This window comes from Tamandua tetradactyla, chromosome 7 (genome assembly GCF_023851605.1).
Source record: "Tamandua tetradactyla isolate mTamTet1 chromosome 7, mTamTet1.pri, whole genome shotgun sequence".
Classification (NCBI taxonomy): Eukaryota; Metazoa; Chordata; class Mammalia; order Pilosa; family Myrmecophagidae; genus Tamandua; species Tamandua tetradactyla.
Genome location: NC_135333.1, coordinates 115,810,084 through 115,835,577, shown reverse-complemented (window position 1 = coordinate 115,835,577; position 25,494 = coordinate 115,810,084). Strand labels below are relative to the sequence as shown.

At 37.1% G+C, this 25,494-nt stretch overlaps 2 protein-coding genes across 14 annotated transcripts in view; one reads left to right on the top strand and one right to left on the bottom strand.

Moving 5' to 3' along the window:
* NCKAP1L (NCK associated protein 1 like) overlaps window positions 1-621 on the bottom strand; it is a 104,708-nt gene extending 104,087 nt beyond the window's left edge. For 6 of the 7 annotated variants that reach the window (XM_077110917.1, XM_077110920.1, XM_077110922.1 and 3 more), the window contains exon 1: window positions 223-619. The gene's annotated coding sequence lies outside the window, so the exon portion shown is untranslated. Of the gene's footprint in view, window positions 1-222 lie in introns of all 7 variants that reach the window. The other variant, XR_013155677.1, reaches the window with a different exon arrangement.
* GTSF1 (gametocyte specific factor 1) overlaps window positions 292-25,494 on the top strand; it is a 38,395-nt gene continuing 13,192 nt past the window's right edge. Inside the window, exons 1-11 of one of the 7 annotated variants that reach the window (XR_013155679.1) lie at window positions 293-715; window positions 1,043-1,176; window positions 2,604-2,648; window positions 6,939-7,039; window positions 9,358-9,484; window positions 9,941-10,024; window positions 10,488-10,551; window positions 11,651-11,745; window positions 12,468-12,504; window positions 22,899-22,938; window positions 25,029-25,083. Coding sequence is in view for 2 of the 7 variants with exons in the window: in XM_077110926.1 (XP_076967041.1) it covers window positions 2,633-2,648; window positions 6,939-7,039; window positions 9,358-9,484; window positions 9,941-10,024; window positions 10,488-10,551; window positions 11,651-11,745; window positions 12,468-12,484 (504 nt within the window). In the remaining 5 variants the exon portion in view is untranslated. The other 6 variants (XR_013155678.1, XR_013155680.1, XR_013155681.1 and 3 more) reach the window with 6 other exon arrangements.

The window sequence follows — 25,494 nt, the reverse complement described above, 5'->3', positions numbered from 1 at the left end:
TTATCCTAAGTACCTTAGAACAAGAAATGCCTTTCATCTCTCTTTTTCTAAGTCTCTTTTCTTTCCCAACTCTTCTCACCGAGCTCTCCTCCCTATGCTAAAATTTCCTTTTTATCTCACTAGGGATCCACCATCCTACCAAACATTCTCAGATATTATTACTGACTGAATTTTCAGATTCACAACATACGAAACAAAAAGAATTAGATACAAAATGCCCACCTTTGGTGACTGGTTTTGGGCGGTTCTGCCGCTTTTCTCCTTTATGTCCTCAACTCTCTCCTCAGAGTCTAAATTACTTCGCTATGTGGACAACTTCTTCAAAACGGCTGCTTCCCAGCCGGCACCCTAAACAGTTCCATTTCCTACTCAAGTACTCATTTCTAAGCTCTCGTTCTGTTCTCTAAGATGGCCCCCACAAAGCCCAAGAAGGGAAGCGCGAGCTCCACCCAGCTCGGCCACCATCATCCCGGAGGACTGAGGAGGAAAGCCTCAAGGAGGAGTTCATTTTGTGGTGCCCGAGGGGTAAGGACCCGAGAAGAAAGTGCCCTACGGGCCCGCAGCTGCGCCCCCAGCCCACACTCCCGGCCTGAGGAGACAACGCCCGCCACAGGAAGTGGGGTCCTCCCCCTTAACGTCAGGGGCCGGAAGTGAGCGTTGCTGGGGCGCTGAAGGGAGACGGAGGCCACGGTGGGGAAAGCGTGTCTCCACCAAGGTAGGAAAGGCGTTCCGTCCCTGACTTGGCGCTTCCGAACAGTTCATCTTTAGTGTACTGAGATAACTTCTCCACCTACTGTCTTCTCTTTTCTGTGTCCGCCGATAGCCTTTGGCTTTGTGGGTTCTCTGCGCAAGCTGTTTTGGCTTCTGGCGGGTTTCTCTCCATCGTCCACTCGAGGACCTCCCTAGCTCGTTTTTCTACCTTCTTTTAAGTTAGTCACCTTCTCTATCTTCGTTTTTCTACCTTCTTTTAAGTTAGTCACCTTCTCTATCTTCTCCCATTTGTCCCGATGTTTAAATCGACTCATTTTTTTTTTGTTTATAGGAAGACAACACGAAGGGACTGCTGCTTTTACTGAGGCCCCCAGCTCTTTTGAGTTTAATGAGTTGCTTAGCCCCCAAACTTAACTGCTTCGCATAGTTTGTCTCTTTCACCCCCACTCTAGTACCAGGCAAAAGGTAAAGATTAACCTGTTAATAGTAATGCAGAAGATATTTAAATGAACAGTGCCTGAATTATGAGGCTACGAATTCTGGTACCTTCAGTCTACCTGTTATCTTTTTGGCCCCAGAGGCTTGGTTAACTTCCTACATGCTGCCGAATCTAGCAGTCATCCCTCCTTTATATGCCTTAAAATATAGGAACATAATAATTGGTTCTTTTCTTTAAACCTCTTTATTTTTAATGAAAAAGCATAAAATAACTACATATGAGTAAGGCATGTCAAAAAGGAAGGTCAGGATTCGGAAAAGCTTATTTTTTAAGATCGTTTCAGTAATGATTGTCATTAACAAATAGGCTGTACAGCAATTTACTAGAGTTCCAGCTTGCATTTTTTCCTATCATAGGTTCCAAGGCTGCTTATGTCATAGAATGGGGAGAAGGGGTGTGGAATTGTATGTGGGGCCAAAACAGAGCTTGCCCTAGAGATAATAGCTGTAAATCTAGCTAATTTTCAGAAGTTTATATGGGGGTGATTTTATATAAATATATTTTCTCTTAATGATAAATGATATTAATCACAGTGCCCAATAGGGGATATCTCTGGTTAGAGTCAAGCTACAAAACCATTTCTCACATTTTTCTCTTTGACATTTCTGTTACAGTCTTGTTCTTCTATGGCTGCTTATCTGTAAAATGTACAATTCTTAAGTCCTAATATTCAGAATTTTTTTCCTTAGTGCTTAGAGGGAATAAGTATTCACTAGAGAGTCTTAAATAGCCAAGTCTTTCCATTTTAGCGTAGGAGACTGTGGGGAGGGGAGGAGAAGCACCACTGGGGGAAGAAAGGTAAGAAGGGGAATATCAGTGTGGCACTTCTTATCTTGTTTAAGAAAAGTCATGGAAATAATAAACTAGAATGTCTCTAGGCATTTTGGATGGGGTAAGTGGTTACTATCTGACATGGGCTTCCAGCATTCCCAGGGAGAAGCAAGACTGCCTATTCTATATTTTTAAGAACTTGAGAGTTTTAAAATAGTGCCCTATTATTAGGTTTATCCAGATGTTTAAATAACACAGCATTATTGTGGTTTCAGCTTGCCCCATCTAATGTTTAATCACATCCGATCCTAATAGATGGTGAACAATGACACTTAAAATAGACTGACATCTTGTCATCTGACTGCAATTTAAATCAGTAGTCATACTTGATTTCCCTTAACGTTTTGTGGACCCTAAAATTTATTCCAAGGATATGAATTTGGCAGTAACGTAAAGAGTGCTATAAAGGGGAGAAAATATTTGGATGAGGAGGGGAGCAGTAGTGACAAGTTTTTTATATTGAAGTTGGATAACTTGAATTCCAGTTTGGTTCTTCTTCTTCGGGCTGTCCTTTGATATTTGTCCTTTCTGATTCCCTGAACTATGGTTTTTTTTCCCGCAGCACTTGGATTCGGCTCCTTCATTTCCAACATGGAAGAAACATACAGTATGTACTTCTTGTTACTCTAAAAAATAAGTCAGATTATTTACATATTGATGTGTTGGGAAAGATTTGGATTTCTCCCTTTTTCTCCTCCTCCCTCTGAGGAGGAAAGATCTGTTGTGATAGTGATTTAGAGAAGGCCCAAACTTGAAATTACATATGAAATTTGAATAAAGAGGTATGAGATGCAGAAGAGCTTTGTAAAGGCTGCAATTAGAATGCCTGGGTTAAACTGTTTTTTTATTAAGTTAGACATTTAAACTCAGTTTTCTCCTTACATGACATGAGGATAGAAGTATCTCCTTTCTTTCTATCTCAAGGAATAATATGCATAATAATGTTGATGTAAATTGCGTTTTTAGGATTAAAGAAATAGTGGAAAGGATTCTTATTTCCCAAGTTTCTTAAGAACCTTAGATGGCCCAGGAAATCAAAGGGGAGCCAGTACCTAGAATCATAGAAAGAGACCTGAAAAATAAACAGTTTAACCCTCAAATGTGCCCAAAATTGCATTTTTAGTTAGGAAAAGAGTCAGAACCAAAGTCTTATATATTGTTTATTAATAGTGCCCTACTTGATACCACATAAGACATTGGCTTCTAGGCCTTGACCAACTTTGAGAAACATCCGAGTCAATACTTGTGGATGAAGCTTCTCAAAAAGGCCTACTTTGTTTCCTTAATTTGCTGTCTTGTTCTGAAACTCATTGTAGTTAACAGCTTCCACCTAAAGGATATTTTAGATCCATTCTCCCTTCTCAGAAGAGTCCAATGAAGGTCTTTATTACCAAAATATATGGTACATGGAATACATATACTACATGGCTACATGGGAATAGCCTGTATTAAAAATCTAGAATGGAGTTTCTAGATTTTTGCAGTGAGTAGACTCACTGCATGTTAAAGATTAATCAGTGTTAAAATACAGATTGCTTGGCTCCACCCCCAGAATTTCTAATTCAGAAGATCTGTAGTGGGAGCTGAGAATTTGCATTTCTAGCAAGTTCACAGGTGATGATGATGATGCTGATCTGAAGACCACACTTTCAGAATCATCGATCAAGAAAGATGATTCTCCTTGATCTTCTCTAACCTGTCATCCCTTAATTTTTGTTAAAATATATTTACTTAAAATCTGAAACTCCTGTGTGGTATGTATATTTCTTCTTGGAAGCATATTACTCTCTATTAAGTGAGAAAACAACCTCTCCCCTTTTTCTCTTTCGATTCTTAGTCACTTTTCTCAGCCACAATTTTTTTCATAAAAGAATATTACCTGGCAATGTGTTAGGACTGAGCAGTCTGAGACCCTATCCCAGACCTAATGAATCAGAATCTACGTCTTTAACACAATCCCCAAATGATGTAGTACCTAAACATCATGTTAAAGAAACACTGTCTTAGAATACATTTGACCTTTTCCCCAGATTGACTTAGAACTCCAACCTTAATCTAATAAACATTTCTAAGGATCTCCAACTTCTGTCTTTGTGCTTCTTAGCTGATGATAATTTTGTCAGTTCTGGTTCCTTATTTCCATGAAGTTACCTCTATTTCTCACCTTGAGTGCTAGGCCCTCCCAAAATATTCCAATGAAGGTCTTTATTACCAAAATATATGGTACATGGAATACATATACTACATGGCTACATGGGAATAGCCTGTATTAAAAATCTAGAATGGAGTTTCTAGATTTTTGCAGTGAGTAGACTCACTGCATGTTAAAGATTAATCAGTGTTAAAATACAGATTGCTTGGCTCCACCCCCAGAATTTCTAATTCAGAAGATCTGTAGTGGGAGAGGTTGTTTTCTCACTTAATAGAGAGTAATATGCTTCCAAGAAGAAATATACATACCACACAGGAGTTTCAGATTTTAAGTAAATATATTTTAACAAAAATTAAGGGATGACAGGTTAGAGAAGATCAAGGAGAATCATCTTTCTTGATCGATGATTCTGAAAGTGTGGTCTTCAGATCAGCATCATCATCATCACCTGTGAACTTGCTATTCCTTATTTCCATGAAGTTACCTCTATTTCTCACCTTGAGTGCTAGGCCCTCCCAAAGTTAGAGAACATTTGAGTCAGTTCTTGTAGAGGAAGCTTGTCAACAGGGCCTACTTTGTTTTCCAAATTAAGTTATATTCCCAGAAAGACAAAATTTTTGCAGTGCAGTTTGATATCTTTTATTACAACTTTGAATGCATAAAGTGTATCTGCATATACGCTCCAATGCAGCCTTTAAAATATGTGGCCTACAGAAAATACTCATACAGACATAGAAGTATATAATAGATTGTTAATCATATTATTGTATATTATAATAAAAACTGAACACAACCTAAATGTCCACCAGTAAGGAAACTAAGAATCTATGGTACATCTATGTACAGCAATAAAAAATTCTTTATATGAACGAAGATGGAAAGAGTTCCAAGATAAGGCTTTAAAAAAAAACAAGTTGCAAAATAGAAAGTACAACATGAAGGTAAAGTACAGTATGTAACTATGTTTTTATATATTTATATATATATATATATATCATGCATATAAAAATGTTTAATAACTCCAGTTTCCCCTTCCTCTGGGGAAGGGAAAAGGATTTAGTAAGATCCAAAGGGACCCTTCACTTTGTGTGTATTGTTTGAGTTTTTCCATAGGAATGTATTAATTTATTACTTGTGTTATTAAAAATTAAATTTTTTAAATAGACAAACCAAGATAGAGCTGACCTAAGTTATCACAGAGACCAAGAAGGAAAGCGTTATGGTAGGAAGCTATCATTATACTCTGACTTATGCCACTCTATGGGCAGTAAATGTGTGTGAATCATAAAGTACATCCAGTCTGTCAGCTACTAACATGGCCAAACATTTGCTAGTGATGGAATGAATTAAATGAAGAGAAACTAATAAGAATTTCATCTATAAACTCTCCCTGGGTGTCTTGAAGCTTCAGAAATATAAAAGAATTGCTGGTCAGAAGGAGCCTAGCTGGCATAATAAGCCTGTCCTCTTAAGACTTTTCCTTCCAATTCATTATGTCCTTCAAGTCACCTTTCTGGCTCATTTGCATCATGATCATGGTTAGCAATTTATTCTATGTTTACCACTCTTTCAGTGAAACTGTTTCAATTCCCCACTGGCTTCCGATTTTCATAGCAGTCTCCCGGTTTATAAACTTCTTATCAAATGTGAATTGTTTATCTTATTTCATTTTTATCATTGCCTTCTAGTGTTGGCAAGAGCATTTTATTAGGTTGCCTCTTGTCCTCATAATATACTCAGAATATGCTTAACCATTTAACTGCCTATCCTCAATCAGGCTTGTTAAAATTCAGAACTCAGCCTGAGCAGCTTGTAAAGCCTAAGAGTAGTTTTACATAGAGTGGATGTAAGGTTAGAGATTTCTTCCACACAGCAGCTCAATACATCTGCAGCAGTCTTAACCTCAGGTGTTCTGTTTTGCAGATTGTTCTTTTTTATAGCTAATTAAATTGACAAAACTAAATTAAAGAATATTCTATTTCTTTCTCATCTATGATCCAACATAAAAAAGTAAAACCACCTATATAATAAAGATATCTGTTTCATTTGAGGTAACTTAGGGTAACCGAGATCAGAAACTACTTAAGGAGTAAGTCAAAGCAGACAGACAAGAAAGAAATCTATCAACTAATATTTTTCAAGCTTTCATAGAACATAAATATGATGTAGAGCATGCTTCCAAGTTTTTTCACACACTAAAAAACTGCTGGTGGAAGGTATGAACTCAACTTTCCTAAGACTGAAGAGGGGGGCAGGGCACCACCACCACCACCACCACCACCACCACCACCCACACTCTCTTCATTGCTATTTTGGCATATCTGCAGTCCATTCCGGGTTTCAGCATTCAAGTTGGGAGGCTCTGGTTGGGCTAGCTAGAGTAAAGGAATGACCCTGAATTAACACTTTCAGAAAAGGAAAGAGGATGTCATTTCATGTTAGTTTTTGTTTGTTATAGTACCAGTAACAACAGCATTTATGTATAAGCAAATATGAAATAAGACCCCATCTCTTGATAGTTGGGTCTGCTGTACTAATTAAGATTTGGTGATAACACAATTTTATTTACAAAGAGGTACATTCTCATTTCTAAATGTTCAGTCACCCTTAAAAAAAATCCTAATTGTCTTTAGGCTGTCTTATTTTATTCTTACAGAGTCTATTTAAAATCCAATGTGCCTGGAATGCCCTCATTTTATAAGGGCCTGTTACGCTTTATATTCATCATGTTTTTCTCTTTTTTAGTTGATTCCCTGGACCCTGAAAAGCTATTACAATGCCCCTATGATAAAAACCATCAGATCAGGGCCTGCAGGTTTCCTTATCATCTTATCAAGTGTAGAAAGGTAAAGTATTATTTTTATAATTTGCCCTCTGATGTCCTCCTTGACTCCTTTTAAAGAGTCAGGTTTTGTAAACATCTAATCATTTTAGTATAAATGTTTTAATACAGTACCAGAATTGTTTTGGGAATCTCCCTCTGTGTTAAATATCAACATTTGTGAAAAGGAGTTTGTTTACTCTTTGAGGTGCATACGTTTTTTCTTGTTTGGAATATTTTCCTCCTAACTAGTGATGAAGCACAGCCTCCCTATAGTCTTCTCACCCTTTGTAAAACAAAAAACATTACATTTTTGCTGGAACTGAGAAATCTCATGCCTTGTGAATGTGATGCATGCATTGTCCAGAAATGTAAGGGCCAAATGCTATAATATACTTATTTCTGACTTTTTTTGTTTAGAAATGTTAGAGATTTCAGGTGGAACAGCTAGAGGTCAGCCCAAGAAAAGATCATTCCTAAAAATAACTGTTTTTCTAAGTTCCAACAATAAGCATCTTTCAGGAAAAAACTCATCAGGATTTTCTCTCTGATCACTCTTTTATAGATTTACCTAATATGAACTATTTTAATGTGATAATATTACTTGAAACAATTTGAATGAGTTGTTAGAATGCCAGTGTCATGTACAAGAGCCAAAATTCTGCCAGGGTTTATGCTTGGAAAACAACTCTGGTATTTAATCCAAACTGCATACAGTTCAGATTTAGCATCCTTTAAAGGATGTTTCTCTTAAAATCCCAAATACACGATTATTGTGCTTTTGGTAATTATTTCTCTAGCTCTTTTTAACTAATAGAGCAAGAATTCCTTAAGGTTGAACCTAAACAATGTGGATTAGCAAATGCTGTCACAACTTCCTCCCTAGAGTCTCAAACATTTCCCAAAGGATTTTCTCTCTGATGGTAAAAACGCATTTTAATAACTCCCTCTTCTAATGCCTACAATCTTGGCCACAAAACCTTTGTATTGGAATGCCTAATACCCCTTATGAAAGTAATGGAGATTCCTGCCCTTATGAGTTTCTCTATCTTATTTTTTTTTCTGTTTTTTTTTTAATCATTTGTACCATCTGTTGCTTCACTTAATGGATGGTAGTGGTGATGGCATAATATTGTCAATGTAATCAACACTGCTGAATTATATATTTAAAGTGATTAAAATGGGAGGTTTTAGATTGTATGCTACCAGAATAAAAATTCCTAAAAATCATAGAACTATACAACTCAAAGAATAAATAAACCCTATGGACTATAGTTAATAGTATAAGTATAAGAACATTGGTTCATCAATTGTAACAAAGCTTTCACACTAGTATAAAATGTTAATAATGAGAACTGTAGGTGTGAAGGGAACTCTGTACTTTCTTCATGATTTTTCTGTAAACCTACAACTGCTTTAATAAATGAAAAAAAATATTAGATAGATGATATAACAAATATGGCAAAATCCTAGGTGAAGGGTACATTGCAGTTTTGTGTATTGTTTCTGTATAACTTTCATAACTTTCCTCTAAAGTTAAAATTTTTTCAAAATAAAAAATTTTTTTTTAAGTCGTTATGTCAATGTACCATAGAATTTAAGGGGAGCAAGGGGAATGAATGCTTAAATTTCTTAACTGCTGGTATATTTACCATAGGATCTTTGTTTTGCTGTTTTGTTTTAAAATGAGGAACTTGGTTAGTAGATGCTATCATTTAGGCTTTTCCTTAGTGGAATAGCTAAAATAAAGATCAAATTGTTCAGAGCCTTGTTTCAGGCATCATTACTTTAAATAAGCAAATTATTCCTGTTTTAATCTGAAAAATCATTGGTTTGCTTCTTCTGTGTCTCTATTCCAACAGCTGTTTTCCAGTACAGTTGTATTATAATAGCAGGGGCACTACTGCATTGCAGACTTGTATTTTAGTGTTGCTGTTAATCCTGAATATCAGCTTTCAAAGCCATCCAGAAAGCTATACCGTTACAGGCTGTGCCTCCTCAATCTTGTGATCCTGAGCAATGAACAGGGGAGAAGATATGGTTCAAATACCCAATACTAAATTTGCTGTTGATCTCTGTATAAATCATTTTAACCCAATATCTGTGTTGTCAGTATCTGCAGTCATAGCATAACAAAGATGCTCACATTCTAATGATTTTGAAGTAATATCTATATGGTCTGTGAGTGGTAAATAATTTTCTACTGTGTGTTTGCCTACCATAGTTAACCCATTAGTTTATTGAGGGATTTGAGAGGAACCATTTGTAGAATAAGGCTGTGTCACTCCCTTAAACTTTCAGAGATCCAAATAAATGACAGATTACTTAATTTTGGTTCCATAGAATCATCCTGATGTCGCAAACAAATTGGCTACTTGTCCCTTCAATGCTCGCCACCAGGTTCCTCGGGCTGAAATCAGCCATCATATCTCAAGCTGTGATGACAAAAGCTGTATTGAACAGGATGTTGGTAAGACAGACTAACTAAATGTTTCAAAACTAGAGATTAACCCTTGAAATTTGTATTATACTACATCATTGGCTTGATTTTGGACTTTCATCCTTTCAGAAAAAACAATAGTTTTCTGCCTTTGAGATGTTTATCTCCTAGCAGCAGTGGGTTGTTGGTTTGTATTTGTCAGACTGCTTTCTCTTCTAAACAACCTGATTCATTTTATTTAATAATTCTTCTAAAAATAAAAATCCTTTTATGGCCATAAATATGGTAAACATCTTTGTTTCTGCTTCTCTTTCTTCTTTTCTGTAAGCAAGGAGATAAGACTTCTCTGTTTCACTTTCATACTATCATTTTTTCAAGAACAAAGACCCATTAGGCTACCCTGCAAACATCTAAGCCACTAACCCCTTTAAACACAATAACTTGGCAACATTCCATGCTTATGTTGGAATTTCTATTGTTTTACAGTCAACCAAACCAGGAACCTTGGACACGAGACTCTAGCTGAGAGCACATGGCAGTGCCCTCCTTGCGATGAAGACTGGGATAAAGGTGAAGTTTCTTTGTATCTTTTTCCTCACAGTCTAAATCTCAAGTCATTTGCTTAAGACAGAAGGAAGATTTTCCTTTTTATTGAACATAACGTGTTGTTCAGAACACCTTATTATTTTTATTGGGCTGCAGAATGAGCACATTTGTATCACTGTGCAGGCACGTGGAACAGCCTATCCCTCTTGATTGGAAAAAGTACTTCTTTACATCTGTTTTTTTCCATAAATTGTGTTGTGCCATCTGTGTTTGGTTGTTACTAGGCATGTTTATTATTATTTATGTTGCTTGTGTTTATATCCTTCAATTAAATTCCTGCTACTATGTCACTTAAGCAGGGTACTTGATCAATTTTTACTTGCTTCTTTAAGCTTAGATGTAATATTTCCCATCTTACAAATTCAACTACCAGGAAACTGGTGTCTTACCCAGTAATACCACAACCATATTTTGTTTCCTTTGGCAGATTTGTGGGAACAGACCAGCACCACATTTGTCTGGGGCACAGCCAACTACTGTGGCAACAACAGGTAAATGAAATGTTGTCATTCCCAACACTGCCTACCCAAAATTAGAGTGTTCTGTTACCAAAAGAAGCCACCTAAGTATGAATTGACTTCTTTCATTGATATGCCTGGGTGCTAACTTAGTCTAGATTTTGTTTTGGTGGGTTTCGCTTTATTTATTCCTTGATTCATAAAAAAATTGCATGTTTTGCGCTAATCATTAAGAATGCAAAAGATAACTAATTTATAGTCTAGCAAAGGAAAACAGATAGTAGTGCCATGCATTCTTGTGTCTTAGTTGGGTTCACATTATTTTAATGCTTTGAAAAAATTCTGCATCTATACCACTTAAATCATTCTTATTCTAGCTAACTAGTATTGAGGGGAAGATATTTTTTTTAAGTTCTTAATTTGAGACTAGGAGATCCAGAATACCTTTTGATAGTATGTATATTACCAAATACCAGATAAAAGAAAAGATATCTTTTCTTCCCATTGATTTTGTATCTAATTCTTATAACCACCAAAATTAAAACCTTAGAAGATCAAGTTTCAAACCCAATTGAGAATATTTCTGGATTAGAAAATGAAGGAGTGAGATGTCATTCATTCCCCAAATAGAATGCCTATCAGTTTTTATTTTTAGTTCCTGAGGTCAGTTAATAAGTGTGAATGCACCCTATTTTTTGTGTGCACTGAGACAGAATAACTTAAAGGTGAATTCCATTGATATAACTTTAATTTTACCTCAGGTATTTGAAATCTGCTGCCTTGGGTTTAGTGGTCTTAACGTTTTGTTTTATTTCATGTTTATTGAATGAATTGATGAGTCTTTTTTTCTCTAATACAACTGAACAGTAGATGGCATTGCTGTTTATCTCAGTTTCTGGGGAATGAAAATAGTTCGATCCATCTTAATGTCTGTACAGAACAGTGAGCTTTACAGAGACGTGGCAGTCATCCTAATTGCAGGAATGTTTTGATGGAAATGTGTTTACATTTCAGATAAATGTAGGTTGTTGTTTTCCTCCAAATTACAGAAGACACATTTTGATTGGCTTGTGTGTGCTGCCTGAAGAATACAGATATGCCTGTATAGTCAAATTCTTCTTTCTTTTTGCAGCCCTGCAAGCAGCATAGTTATGGAACATAAGAGTAATCTGGCATCAGGCATGCGAGTTCCCAGGTCTCTGCCGTATGTTCTGCCATGGAAAAATAGTAAGTGAAAGAAAGGCAAAATGATGCTGTTGTCTAGGTAGAGTTGATCTTGATTATTCAAAGGCATGTTCAGTCTGAGCACCTTTCACTTGTACCCTGAGAGTAAGTACTCCTTAATTTTCAGCCTAAGTGCCTCACTCAGTTCACCCTAGTCATGGCCCAAGTTCCAAACACGAAATTATGACATCAAAATACAAGGTCACAGAAGCCAAAAGAATATTTCCAATATGGGGTGACCACTGACATCAAATACCATGGGTATTTAGGGACCAGTAAAAAGGCTATTAATTTTGATTAGGAAGAAGTCATCCCCTAATTTTCAAGGCATAATATCAATAGGAATTGGAATTAGGAATTGGATTGAAATGACCTAATTAGAAGATTGGTGGAGAGAAAATGAAAGTAATAGGTCATAAGAACCAACATAAAGAATTTTCTTTATGAGTGATAAAAAAAATCACTTTAAAACATTTCCCTTGGAGACTTGCCTTTCCAAAAAAAAATGAGGACCAAATTATATGCCAGTGGGCTTGATAGGTGAATAACTATTTCCTTTTCCCCTGCTCTTAAGTGGAATCCAATTACTAATTTTAAATTCTTCTACTTTTATATTATGATTCAGTAAATCCTAGGAATAAGTCATTTGTGTTTAGTAAGAATAGGAGAAGAAATAAATTTGGGTTGACATGGTATACTTATTTTGAAATGTTTCTACTCTGTAGATGGAAATGCACAGTAACTGAACATCTATCTCATCAAGTAAGTGTTTCAGTTTTATTTCACTATCTCTTCAGATGGTAGCAAGATTTAACTGGACATAAAGCAATTTGGGTCTAATTTTCTTTCAGATTATGGTACGAAATTAAAGCTTTGTGTGTGCATGTGTTTTTTAAGTAGATAGCCTCTGTTATAGCTTTACATGCTAATGAATAGGCACTTACTGATTAAATTAGAATTCTGTTAACATGCCAAGTTGTTTTCCCTAACATTAGTACACATTGCCTCTTTCTTTCTTTACCCTTTTTTTTATACAAAGTTGCATTCTAGATCTATCATACCTCTTTAATGGACTGAGATTAATCAGACAGCTGTGCTTCACTGCTCTGCAATTCTTTTATTGTGCAGTACAGTTTAACATCCATCAAAAAATTCATATTCTAAGTCCCCTTGGGGGAATGGTGAGGAAGGGGAAAATTCAACTTCCCCAAGTGTAGAATTCTTGATATTCTCACAAACAGTGGGGACAACCAAAGCAATCGGCTGAGCCCCCAATCTTGGGGTTTGTTCATATGAAACTTATCCCCGCAAAGGATATGCTAAGCCTACTTAAAATTAGGCCTAAGAGTCACCCCCAAGAGAACCTCTTTTCTTGCTCAGATGTGGCCTCTCTCTCTCAGCCAACACAACAAGCAAACTCAGTGCCCTCCCCATCTCTACCTGGGACATGACTCCCAGGGGTGTGGACCTTCCTTTCAATGTGGGACAGAAACCCTAGAATGCGCTGGGACTCAGCACCAAGGGATTGAGAAAACCTTCTCAACCGAAAGGGGGAAGAGAGAAATGAGACAAAATAAAGTGTCAGTGGCTAAGAGATTCCAGAGTCAAGGGGTTATCCTCGATATTATTCTTATGCATTAAATAGATAATCACCTTTTTAATTAAGGTGTAACAGAGAGGCTGGAGGGAACTGCCTGAAAATGTAGAGCTCTGTTCCAGTAGCATGTTTCTTGAAGATGATTGTGTAATGATACAGCTTTCGCAGTGTGACTGTGTGATGGTGAAAACCTTGGGTCTGATGCTTCTTTTATCTACCTTATGGACAGATGAGTAAAACATATGGATTAAAAATAAATAAACAATAGGGGAACAAATGTTAAAAAAATTTAGTAGGTGGAAATGCTAGTGATCAATGAAAGGGAGGGGTAAGGGCATGGTATGTATGAATTTTCTTCTGTTTTCTTTTTATTTCTTTTTCTGAATTGATGAAATGTTCTAAGAAATGATCATGATGATGAATATACAACTATGTAATGAAAAAAAGAATGTTCATATTGTATGTTGATTGGTTTTATTAATAAAAATTGTAAAATTAATAATAAAAATAAAAATGTTAAAACCAAAAAAAATTCATATTCTTTTGAATGAGGATTTATAAGTTTTGGGTCTCTAAGAGTCTAGCATTATTGATCTTATCTGAATATTTGATTTAACTGAAACCGACAAAATCTATATAAAGAGTACAGATCTTTCACCTTTCACAGAAGAAGCCTTTCCTTGAGTTACCCTCTATACCCATGACAGAGTTAAGTTCAATGCTTCAAAGTCTATCTTGTCTGAGGTTGCCCAGCCGCATTGTTCCTGGCAGAAGCAAAAGACTGGAAATGGGATTATATACCCACTGCCTTGCAGATAGTAGGCCCTCAGTAAATACTTACTGAGTGAATGAATAATTGGCCATTCACTCTTTCTGGACAGTGGAACAGATGGATCCATTAATCCATGGGCTCATTTTCTATCAAAACTGATGTTTCTCTTATTCCTGCAAAGGAGAAGTTAAGCCTACTTATAATTGTGCCTAAGAGTCACCCCAGAGAACCTCTTTTGTTGTTCAGATGTGTCCTCTCTCTCAAATCAGCTCAACAGGTAAACTAAACTAACTGCCCTTCGCCCTTGACTTGACTCCCAGAGGTGTAAATCTCCATGGCAACGTGAATGAGCCTGGATCCGGCATTGTGAAAGTGAGAAAGAATTCTTGATCAAAAGAAGAAAGAGAAATGAAACAACAAAGTTTCAGTGGTTGAGATGTTTCAAATAGAGTCAAGAGGTCATTCTGGAGGTTATTCTTATGCATAATATAGATATCCCTTTGTAGATTTTCGTGTCTTAGAATAGTTAGAAGGAAATACCTAAAACTTTTTTTTTATTTTTTTTTATTAATTAACGGAAAAAAAGAAATTAACCCAACATTTAGAAATCATACCATTCTACATATGCAATCAGTAATTCTTAACATCATCACATAGATGCATGATCATCGTTTCTTAGTACATTTGCATCAGTTTAGAAGAACTAGCAACACAACAGAAAAAGATATAGAATGTTAATATAGAGAAAATAAATAAAAGTAATAATAATGGTAAAAAAAAAAAAAACCTATAGCTCAGATGCAGCTTCATTCAGTGTTTTAACATGATTACTTTACAATTAGGTAGTATTGTGCTGTCCATTTTTGAGTTTTTGTATCTAGTCCTGTTGCACAGTCTGTATCCCTTCAGCTCCAATTACCCATTATCTTACCCTGTTTCTAACTCCTGCTGGACTCTGTTACCAATGACATATTCCAAGTTTATTCTCGAATGTCCGTTCACATCAGTGGGACCATACAGTATTTGTCCTTTAGTTTTTGGCTAGACTCACTCAGCATAATGTTCTCTAGGTCCATCCATGTTATTACATGCTTCATAAGTTTATCCTGTCTTAAAGCTGCATAATATTCCATCGTATGTATATATCACAGTTTGTTTGGCCACTCGTCTGTTGATGGGCGTTTTGGCTGTTTCCATCTCTTTGCAATTGTAAATAACGCTGCTATAAACATTGGTGTGCAAATGTCCGTTTGTGTCTTTGCCCTTAAGTCCTTTGAGTAGATACCCAGCAATGGTATTGCTGGGTCGTATGGCAATTCTATATTCAGCTTTTTGAGGAACCGCCAAACTGCCTTCCACAGTGGTTGCACCATTTGACATTCCCACCAACAGTGGATAAGTGTGCCTCTTTCTCCGCATCCTGTCCAGCACTTGTCATTTTCTGTTTTGTTGATAATGGCCATTCTGGTGGGTGTGAGATGATATCTCATTGTGGTTTTGATTTGCATTTCTCTAATGGCCAGGGACATTGAGCATCTCTTCATGTGCCTTTTGGCCATTTGTATTTCCTCTTCTGAGAGGTGTCTGTTCAAGTCTTTTTCCCATTTTGTAATTGGGTTGGCTGTCTTTTTGTTGTTGAGTTGAACAATCTCTTTATAAATTCTGGATACTAGACCTTTATCTGATATGTCATTTCCAAATATTGTCTCCCATTGTGTAGGCTGTCTTTCTACTTTCTTGATGAAGTTCTTCGATGCACAAATGTGTTTAATTTTGAGGAGCTCCCATTTATTTATTTCCTTCTTCAGTGCTCTTGCTTTAGGTTTAAGGTCCATAAAACCGCCTCCAATTGTAAGTTTCATAAGATAGCTCCCTACATTTTCCTCTAACTGTTTTATGGTCTTAGACCTAATGTTTAGATCTTTGATCCATTTTGAGTTAACTTTTGTATAGGGTGTGAGATATGGGTCTTCTTTCATTCTTTTGCATATGGATATCCAGTTCTCTAGGCACCATTTATTGAAGCGACTGTTCTATCCCAGGTGAGTTGGATTGACTGCCTTATCAAAGATCAAATGTCCATAGATGAGAGGGTCTGTATCTGAGCACTCTATTCGATTCCATTGGTCGATATATCTATCTTTATGCCAATACCATGCTGTTTTGACCACTGTGGCTTCATAACATGCCTTAAAGTCAGGCAGTGCGAGACCTCCAGCTTCGTTTTTTTTCCTCAAGAGGTTTTTAGCAATTCGGGGCACCCCGCCCTTCCAGATAAATTTGCTTATTGGTTTTTCTGTTTCTGAAAAATAAGTTGTTGGGATTTTGATTGGTATAGCATTGAATCTGTAAATCAATTTAGGTAGGATTGACATCTTAACTATATTTAGTCTTCCAACCCATGAACATGGTATGCCCTTCCATCTATTTAGGTCTTCTGTGATTTCTTTTAGCAGTTTTTTGTAGTTTTCTTTATATAGGTTTTTTTGTCTCTTTAGTTAAATTTATTCCTAGGTATTTTATTCTTTTAGTTGCAATTGTAAATGGGATTCGTTTCTTGATTTCCCCCTCAGCTTGTTCATTGCTCGTGTATAGAAATGCTACAGATCTTTGAATGTTGATATTGTAACCTGCTACTTTGCTGTACTCATTTATTAGCTCTAGTAGTTTTGTTGTGGATTTTTCCGGGTTTTCAACATATAGTATCATATCATCTGCAAACAGTGATAGTTTTACTTCTTCCTTTCCAATTTTGATGCCTTGTATTTCTTTTTCTTGTCTAATTGCTCTGGCTAGAACCTCCAATACAATGTTGAATAATAGTGGTGATAGTGGACATCCTTGTCTTGTTCCTGATCTTAGGGGGAAAGTTTTCAATTTTTCCCCATTGAGGATGATATTAGCTGTGGGTTTTTCATATATTCCCTCTATCATTTTAAGGAAGTTCCCTTGTATTCCTATCTTTTGAAGTGTTTTCAACAGGAAAGGATGTTGAATCTTGTCAAATGCCTTCTCTGCATCAATTGAGATGATCATGTGATTTTTCTGCTTTGATTTGTTGATATGGTGTATTACATTAATTGATTTTCTTATGTTGAACCATCCTTGCATACCTGGGATGAATCCTACTTGGTCATGATGTAAAAGATGTAAAAGAATTATCTTTTAATGTGTTGTTGGATATGATTTGCTAGAATTTTACTGAGGATTTTTGCATCTATATTCATTAGAGAGATTGGTCTGTAGTTTTCTTTTTTTGTACTATCTTTGCCTGGTTTTGGTATGAGGGTGATGTTGGCTTCATAGAATGAATTAGGTAGTTTTCCCTCCACTTTGATTTTTTTGAAGAGTTTGAGGAGAGCTGGTACTAATTCTTTCTGGAATGTTTGATAGAATTCACATGTGAAGCCGTCTGGTCCTGGACTTTTCTTTTTAGGAAGCTTTTGAATGACTGATTCAATTTCTTTACTTGTGATTGGTTTGTTGAGATCATCTATTTCTTCTTGAGTCAAAGTTGGTTGTTCATGTCTTTCCAGGAACCCGTCCATTTCATCTAAATTGTTGTATTTATTAGCGTAAAGTTGTTCATAGTATCCTGTTATTACCTCCTTTATTTCTGTGAGGTCAGTAGTTATGTCTCCTCTTCCATTTCTGATCTTATTTATTTGCATTCTCTCTCTTCTTTTTGTCAGTCTTGCTAAGGGCCCATCAATCTTATTGATTTTCTCATAGAACCAACTTCTGGTCTTATTGATTTTCTCTATTGTTTTCATGTTTTCAATTTCATTTATTTCTGCTCTAATCTTTGTTATTTCTTTCCTTTTGCTTGCTTTGGGATTAATTTGCTGTTCTTTCTCCAGTTCTTCCAAGTGGACAGTTAATTCCTGCATTTTTGCCTTTTCTTCTTTTCTGATATAGGCATTTAGGGCAATAAATTTCCCTCTTAGCACTGCCTTTGCTGCATCCCATAAGTTTTGTTATGTTGTGTTTTCATTTTCATTTGCCTCGAGGTATTTACTAATTTCTCTTGCAATTTCTTCTTTGACCCACTTGTTGTTTAAGAGTGTGTTGTTGAGCCTCCACGTATTTGTGAATTTTCTGGCACTCGGCCTATTATTGATTTCCAACTTCATTCCTTTATGATCCGAGAAAGTGTTGTGTATGATTTCAATCTTTTTAAATTTGTTAAGACTTGCTTTGTGACCCAGCATATGGTCTATCTTTGAGAATGATCCATGAGCACTTGAGAAAAAGGTGTATCCTGCTGTTGTGGGATGTAATGTCCTATAAATGTCTATTAAGTCTAGCTCACTTATTGTAATATTCAAATTCTCTGTTTCTTTATTGATCCTCTGTCTTGATGTTCTGTCCATTTATGAGAGTGGTGAATTGAAGTCTCCAACTATTATGGTATTTGTGTCTATTTCCCTTTTCAGTGTTTGCAGTGTCTATTTCCCTTTTCAGTGTTTGCAGTGTATTCCTCACGTATTTTGGGGCATTCTGGTTCGGTGCGTATATATTTATGATTGTTATGTCTTCTTGTTTAATTGTTCCTTTTATTAGTAGATAGTGTCCTTCTTTGTCTCTTTTAACTGTTTTACATTTGAAGTCTAATTTGTTGGATATTAGTATAGCCACTCCTGCTCTTTTCTGGTTGTTATTTGCATGAAATATCTTTTCCCAACCTTTCACTTTCAACCTATGTTTATCTTTGGGTCTAAGATGTGTTTCCTGTAGACAGCATATAGAAGGATCCTGTTTTTAATCCATCCTGCCAGTCTATGTCTTTTGATTTGGGAATTCAGTCCATTAACATTTAGTGTTATTACTGTTTGGATAATATTTTCCTCTACCATTTTGCCTTTTGTATTATATATATCATATCTGATTTTCCTTCTTTCTACACTCTTCTCCATACCTCTCTCTTCTGTCTTTTCGTATCTGACTCTGGTGCTCCCTTTAGTATTTCTTGCAGAGCTGGTCTCTTGGTCACAAATTCTCTCAGTGACTTTTTGTCTGAGAATGTTTTAATTTCTCCCTCATTTTTGAAGGACAATTTTGCTGGATATAGGAGTGTTGGTTGGCAGTTTTTCTCTTCTAGTAATTTAAATATATCATCCCACTGTCTTCTAGCTTCCATGGTTTCTGCTGAGAAATCTACACATAGTCTTATTGGGTTTCCCTTGTATGTGATGGATTGTTTTTCTCTTGCTGCTTTCAAGATCCTCTCTCTCTTTGACCTCTGACATTCTAACTAGTAAGTGTCTTGGAGAACGCTTAGTTGGGTCTAATCTCTTTGGGGTGCGCTGCACTTCTTGGATCTGTAATTTTAGGTCTTTCATAAGAGTTGGGAAATTTTCAGTGATAATTTCTTCCATTAGTTTTTCTCCTCCTTTTCCCTTCTCTTCTCCTTCTGGGACACCCACAACACGTATGTTTGTGCGGTTCATATTGTCCTTGAGTTCCCTGATACCCTGTTCAAATTTTTCCATTCTTTTCCCTATAGTTTCTGTTTCTTTTTGGAATTCAGATGTTCCATCCTCCAAATCACTAATTCTATCTTCTGTCTCTTTAAATCTATCATTGTAGGTATCCATTCTTTTTTCCATCTTTTCTAGTTTATCCTTCACTTCCATAAGCTCTGTGATTTGTTTTTTCAGTTTTTCTATTTCTTCTTTTTGTTCAGCCCATGTCTTCTTCATGTCCTCCCTCAATTTATCGATTTGGTTTTTGAAGAGGTTTTCCATTTCTGTTCGTATATTCAGCATTAGTTGTCTCAGCTCCTGTATCTCATTTGAACTATTGGTTTGTTCCTTTGACTGGGCCATATTTTCAATTTTCTAAGCATGATCCGTTATCTTCTGCTGGCGTCTGGGCATTTAGTCAGATTTCCCTGGGTGTCGGACCCAACAGGTTGAAAGATTTTTCTGTGAAATCTCTGGGTTCTGTTTTTCTTATCCTGCCAAGTAGGTGGCGCTTGTGGCACACGTTTGTCTGCGGGTCCCACCAGTAAAAGGTGCTGTGGGTCCTTTAACTTTGGAAAACTCTCGCTGTGGGGGAGGTTCGCCAGCCTAAGCGGCTTGAAAGAGTGCCAGCCGGCCCGGGGGTCTGAACACAGGGAGGGTCGCCAGCCGCTGCAGCCTGGGAGAGCGCCCATCCGAATTTCCTAGTTGGCCCGGGGCGCCAAGCGTGGCGGGAGGGCACCAGCCGCCACAGCCCGGGAGAGTTCACCATTCCCAGCCGGACTGGGGAGTCACATGTTTGGAAGGGACCCCCCCCGGTCACCATTCTCGGCAGTCTGGGGATTTCCGATCCAATTCTCTCAGTTGGTCCGGGGGGCCTCACGTGGTGGGGGCGCCAGCCGCCACGGCTTGCGGGGACCGCCTGCCCAATTCTGCCAGCTGGCCTGGGAAGGAGGAAGGGAGGGACTCCGGCCACTTGACGCCCTGCCCTGGAAAGCCCGCGCCCCTCGGCGATCTCACCGGAGCTGGTTCTCCCAGACAGTCAGCCGTTCCAGGATGGGGTACGCTGTCTTTTTTATCTCTGTCGTGGCTCTGGGAGCTGTTCTGTATCGTTTCTACTCCCCTAGTAGCTGTTCTGAGGAGGAAAGGTGAGGGTGGCAAGGCTGTCGAGGACGGTGGTGGATGAGCCGGTGAAGGCGGAAGAGGGCACGGTGGTAGTTGGAGAGCCGCTGGAGTAGGAGGAGAAAGGGAAGGATAAGATGGCGGATGGAGCGCCGCCGGAGCAGAAGGGGAAAGAGAAGGGCAAGATGGCGGCGGGAGCGCCGCCAGCGGAGAAGGAGGAAGAGGAGGGCTAGATGGTGGCGGGAGCGCCGGCAGAGAAAGAGGAAGAGAAATACCTAAAACTTTTGGGCTGTAATCCAGTAGTCTTGATTCTTGAAGATGATTTTATAACTATATAGCTTTTAAGGTATGGCCATGTGATTGTGAAAATCTTATGGCTGTCACTCCCAATATTCAGTGTATGGACAGATGAGTAGAAAATTAAGGATAAAAAATAAATAAATAATAGGGGAGATAAGGGTTATGGGATATTTTGTGTTAGTTTTTATTTTTATTTTTTTAGAGTAATGAAAAGGTTCAAAAATGTATTATGATGAATGCACAATTATGTGATGATACTGTGAACCATTGATTGTACACTTTGGACAGTTATTTGGTACGCAAATAGGTCTCAATAAAATTGGTTTTAAAAAGTGAAAAGAAAAAAACTGATGTTTCTTCTAATAAGAATCAGAAAGGAGACATTAAAAGCAAGCAGTAGATGGACAGATGAGTAAAAATTATGGATTAAAAATAAATAAATAATAGGGGGAACAAATGTTAAAATAAATTGGGTAGAGGGAAATACTAGTGGTCAATGAGAGAGAGGGGTAAGGGGTATGCTATGTATGAGTTTTTTCTTTTTTCTCTTCTTTTTCCGGAGTGATGTAAATGTTCTGAGAAATGTTCATGGTGATGAATATACACTATGTGATGATATTGTGAGCCACTGATTGCACACCAAGTATGAAATGTTCATAAATTAAGAATGTTCGTGTTGTATATTGATTCGTTTTATTAAAAAAAGTAAACACCAGACCACAGTGGCTTAGCAGGTAGAGTTTTCACCTGCCATGCCAGAGACCCAAGTTTGTTTCCTGCTGCCTGCCCATGCCAAAAAAAAAAAAAGTGAACACCCCTTAGCTCTGGACGCTAATAAGTACTGACCTTTTTCTTGGTAGGTTCTGAGGACAAATTATTAAATACGTCTGGGAACTAGAAAATAGGAATTGGTTCCAGAAAGGAAAGAGACACAGTAGCATTGGCGTGTGTCAGAATAGCACATATTGAGTAAATCTGGATAAATGGTGAACTTTGAGTTCCTCTCTGACATACTGTACAAGATTTGTGATGATCATACAGTATGGATAGCTATCTAGTAAAAATGGCTACTCAGATTTTCTTCTAGGAAAACTTATAGCTCTGTAATTTAAGACCAGGTACTTCTCTCCTTTGGAATTTAGCTCTTTGCTCTTAAACTCCTTATACCCTGAAAATGTATTTTTCTGTGTAACCCCTGGAGGATCAGAAAAAATAAAAATAGGTTAGATAAAGAATCCTTATCTCAAACAGCCACTGACCTTCTTATTCTCTTAATAATAAAATTGAGACATCATATTTTGAATACCTGTTATGTACAAAATTCCCTGGCTACATTGAGACAGTGCAAAAGAAATAGAAAACATGATTTGGGCCCTTCAAGAACTTAAGTGTGGGTGGAGATATTTTTGAATGTACATATATGAAAAGGGGTTTAAGTTCACTTAGCACTTACTAGATAAGTGCCTCAAAAGCAGGTAACATACTGATTTTTGTTCCCCTAATGTACGTTGTTAGGGCTCAAATAATATTATTAAATTAATGAGTAAATAGTATATGATGATAAAAAGATCAATATAAATTCATTGGAATTAATCCAGAATTGTCTGAAGGAATCAATTGCCTGGATAGTCAATTCTGATTTCTTCGTCACTCATAAAACTGTTGATAGAGTGTACATTGATCTCTATATAGAATGTTTTTAATTCAGTTAACAAGTTTCTGTATGTTCAGTGTCAGAAGAGCTGAGTCAGAAAGTACTTGGTGTTCTCCATTAACAACAGTGGATTCCTCAGGCAGACCAAGAGATTTTAATTGGATTGTAGTTGTGTGGCCCATTTTCAGATTCAGTTGGTCCTGTTGTCTTTGACAGGAGGTAATAATTTTTTCCCCTTTTTCATTGCAGATGCCAGACCCAAGAAGACTCTTACTTCTTCCTGCTGCCAGTGGGTTCTTCATTTTTCTCCTAATCTAATTATAGAAAGATAAACTGTCTGTGACTTTCAAATTGACAAGTACTTTGTTTTCTCCCCCATTTGGTCCTCACTCACTTGATGCAAGAACCCTCATACTCTGAAGAACTGTTCCAAATAAACCATCAACTTAGCTAGCTTGATAGTTTGGTTAAGTACTTGTAGCCTGAGATCAAAAATATCCTGTTCCACATTCATAAAACGTATTGATTTAAAGTTATTTTAAGGAATCCAGCTATAGCAGGCAGAAAACTTGCATTGGAAGCAAATAACTATATTTGTGTTCTCTGACACACATGAACCAAATTCTTTTTAGCATTTATAGGCATGGGCCTTTTCTGATCTGATCAGTGCATCTGTTTAGTCAATCTCTGAGGTGTCACAACATATATATACAGCAGTATACTTCCATTCTACTGCCTTAATATTTCCAACCAAGGGTAGGCTTGTTTTATCTGTTTCCTTCCCACATTCCAGCTAAAAATTATACTAGCTGTCAAACTAAGTGTGGATTATGTAGGGATGAAGATTGGACTGGAGGGGAGAATACACTGTGCATGTGGAGTGGATAAAGAACTAGGCTTTCCACCTGTATGTGAAATTCGATTAAGCTTCAAAGCCAAATGTGCAAGGGCCCTGCTGACTACCTTGGGATGTGTGTATAACTAACTAGAGTTTTAAAATACCCAGGCTCTGGCTATCTTAGCATCTTGTTGGCCCTTGCGAGAAGTCGAAGTTTTTTGTTTGTTTGGATTCTTTGCTTGGTTGTGTTTGGGTTGGGTTTCATTTTAAAACTCTGGCATGCAGTGGAATTTGGAATCTGGTGTAGATATGCACTTGAATGAAGCATACTGACAAATAATTCCAAAAATGATCTCTGTAAGCTTGTATATGGGTTACAGATGGGGTGGGGGCGGGGGGACGGGTTCTCCTGTGGGATGCCTCCTTCCAAGAGTTTTACACAAAACAGAATTCTCCCCTAATGAAGCAGAACTGTTTATTTAATTCTAACCTCTCAAAACTGGTTCCAAGATAAGCAGAGGCACAATACTATTTCTGCTTCTAGCTCTAAGATCTTAAGTGAATAACTAAACTATTTCTTTTGAAAGAGGGTGGTAATATATTGAGTGGGGGAGGGAATAACCATTACACCTTTTAATTCTGGTTCTGGTTGTTATCAGTCAACACTCCACAGTAGCCTGGCTTTATTTAAAAATGGTCTTATTACTGGAAAATAGAAACCTTTTGATTTTGTTTTGGTGATTTCAGAACAAAAGAGTCTATTACACTTGTAACCCAGAACTTCTACCTAGTTTAGGAAAAACAAACAGCAGTCTGAGACTCATTGCGAAGAATTAGCTACTTGAATACAAATCAACAAGAGAATTAAGTAGAAAATAGTTTCTTGTGTTTTTTAAATAAACTCAGGGAAGAGGTAAGCAAATATCTGTCATTCATGAAAAACCTTATTTAGTTATTTTAGGACATCTCTTTGCTCATGATGACTAGGCCTTAACTATAAAACTTCTGACTTTTAGGAATGTGAGTAGTACTCAGTATAGGAGAATGCCTACCTGTGTTAAGTTTATTAGCTCACAAAATAGGCAATCCTGTTGTTTCTTTAGTAAACTAATGATTAAAGCAGCCAGTTTGACTGGTTCAGGAGCTTTAAGAAACTGCTTAGGATTTTTGTGGGCCACGATTCCCTAGTCTGGGTTTAGTTTGCTGAAAATTTTTGTTGATTCCCAAGAACTAATACAGAGAAATGACTTCCTTAACTCTATTCTCTCAGAAATTGGGAGGGTAAGTTTACTTTTCTTTGGAACCCTCTTTTTTTAGAGGATACCTTCCGTTTGGAATGTGAATAGGATGAAGGTAAACACTTGAATATTTTGCCTTGATTTCATTTAAAGCCAAGTTTTTATGGCTAAAGGTTAAATGCAGAGGTGATTCAAAAGCTTAAACTAGAGAGCCTTTGAGCCTGGCATTTTGTTCTTATCCAGAGCTTCCATACTGTACCTCAAGAAAAAGATTTGCTTTTGAAAGATTGCCTTTTTCTGTAGGTGTTCAGGAAGTGCCATTGTGATTTACAAATGTTCTCACCAGGAATAACCAAAGGTAAGGTAATGAGTGCTGCTTAGCTCTCCTACTAACTGTGCCAGAGCTAAACACAGAAAGAATGTTTGGACTTAATTGTAAATTATGTACTTCAATATTCTTTTATAGGTGAGGCAGAACAGTAGCTGCTTGTAATTAGTTCTTAGAAAAAATGTATATACCAGCATGCTCAATGTCCTTTAGTTATACTTTTTGTTATTCATATTAAGCTCCAAAATAGAAATTGAGGAACTACCATACTTTTTTTAGTCATTTTTAAAGAGATAGGTTATAAAACTCAGGGCAGTATGTACATCAAATTTTAAATCATCAAAGTAGGATGGGCCTTGGCAAAGAGAGACCTTCAAGTAAAATATACATCTTCATCTCAGTTCAGACTCCCTCAGTTCTGCATGAAAAAAATACTGTTGC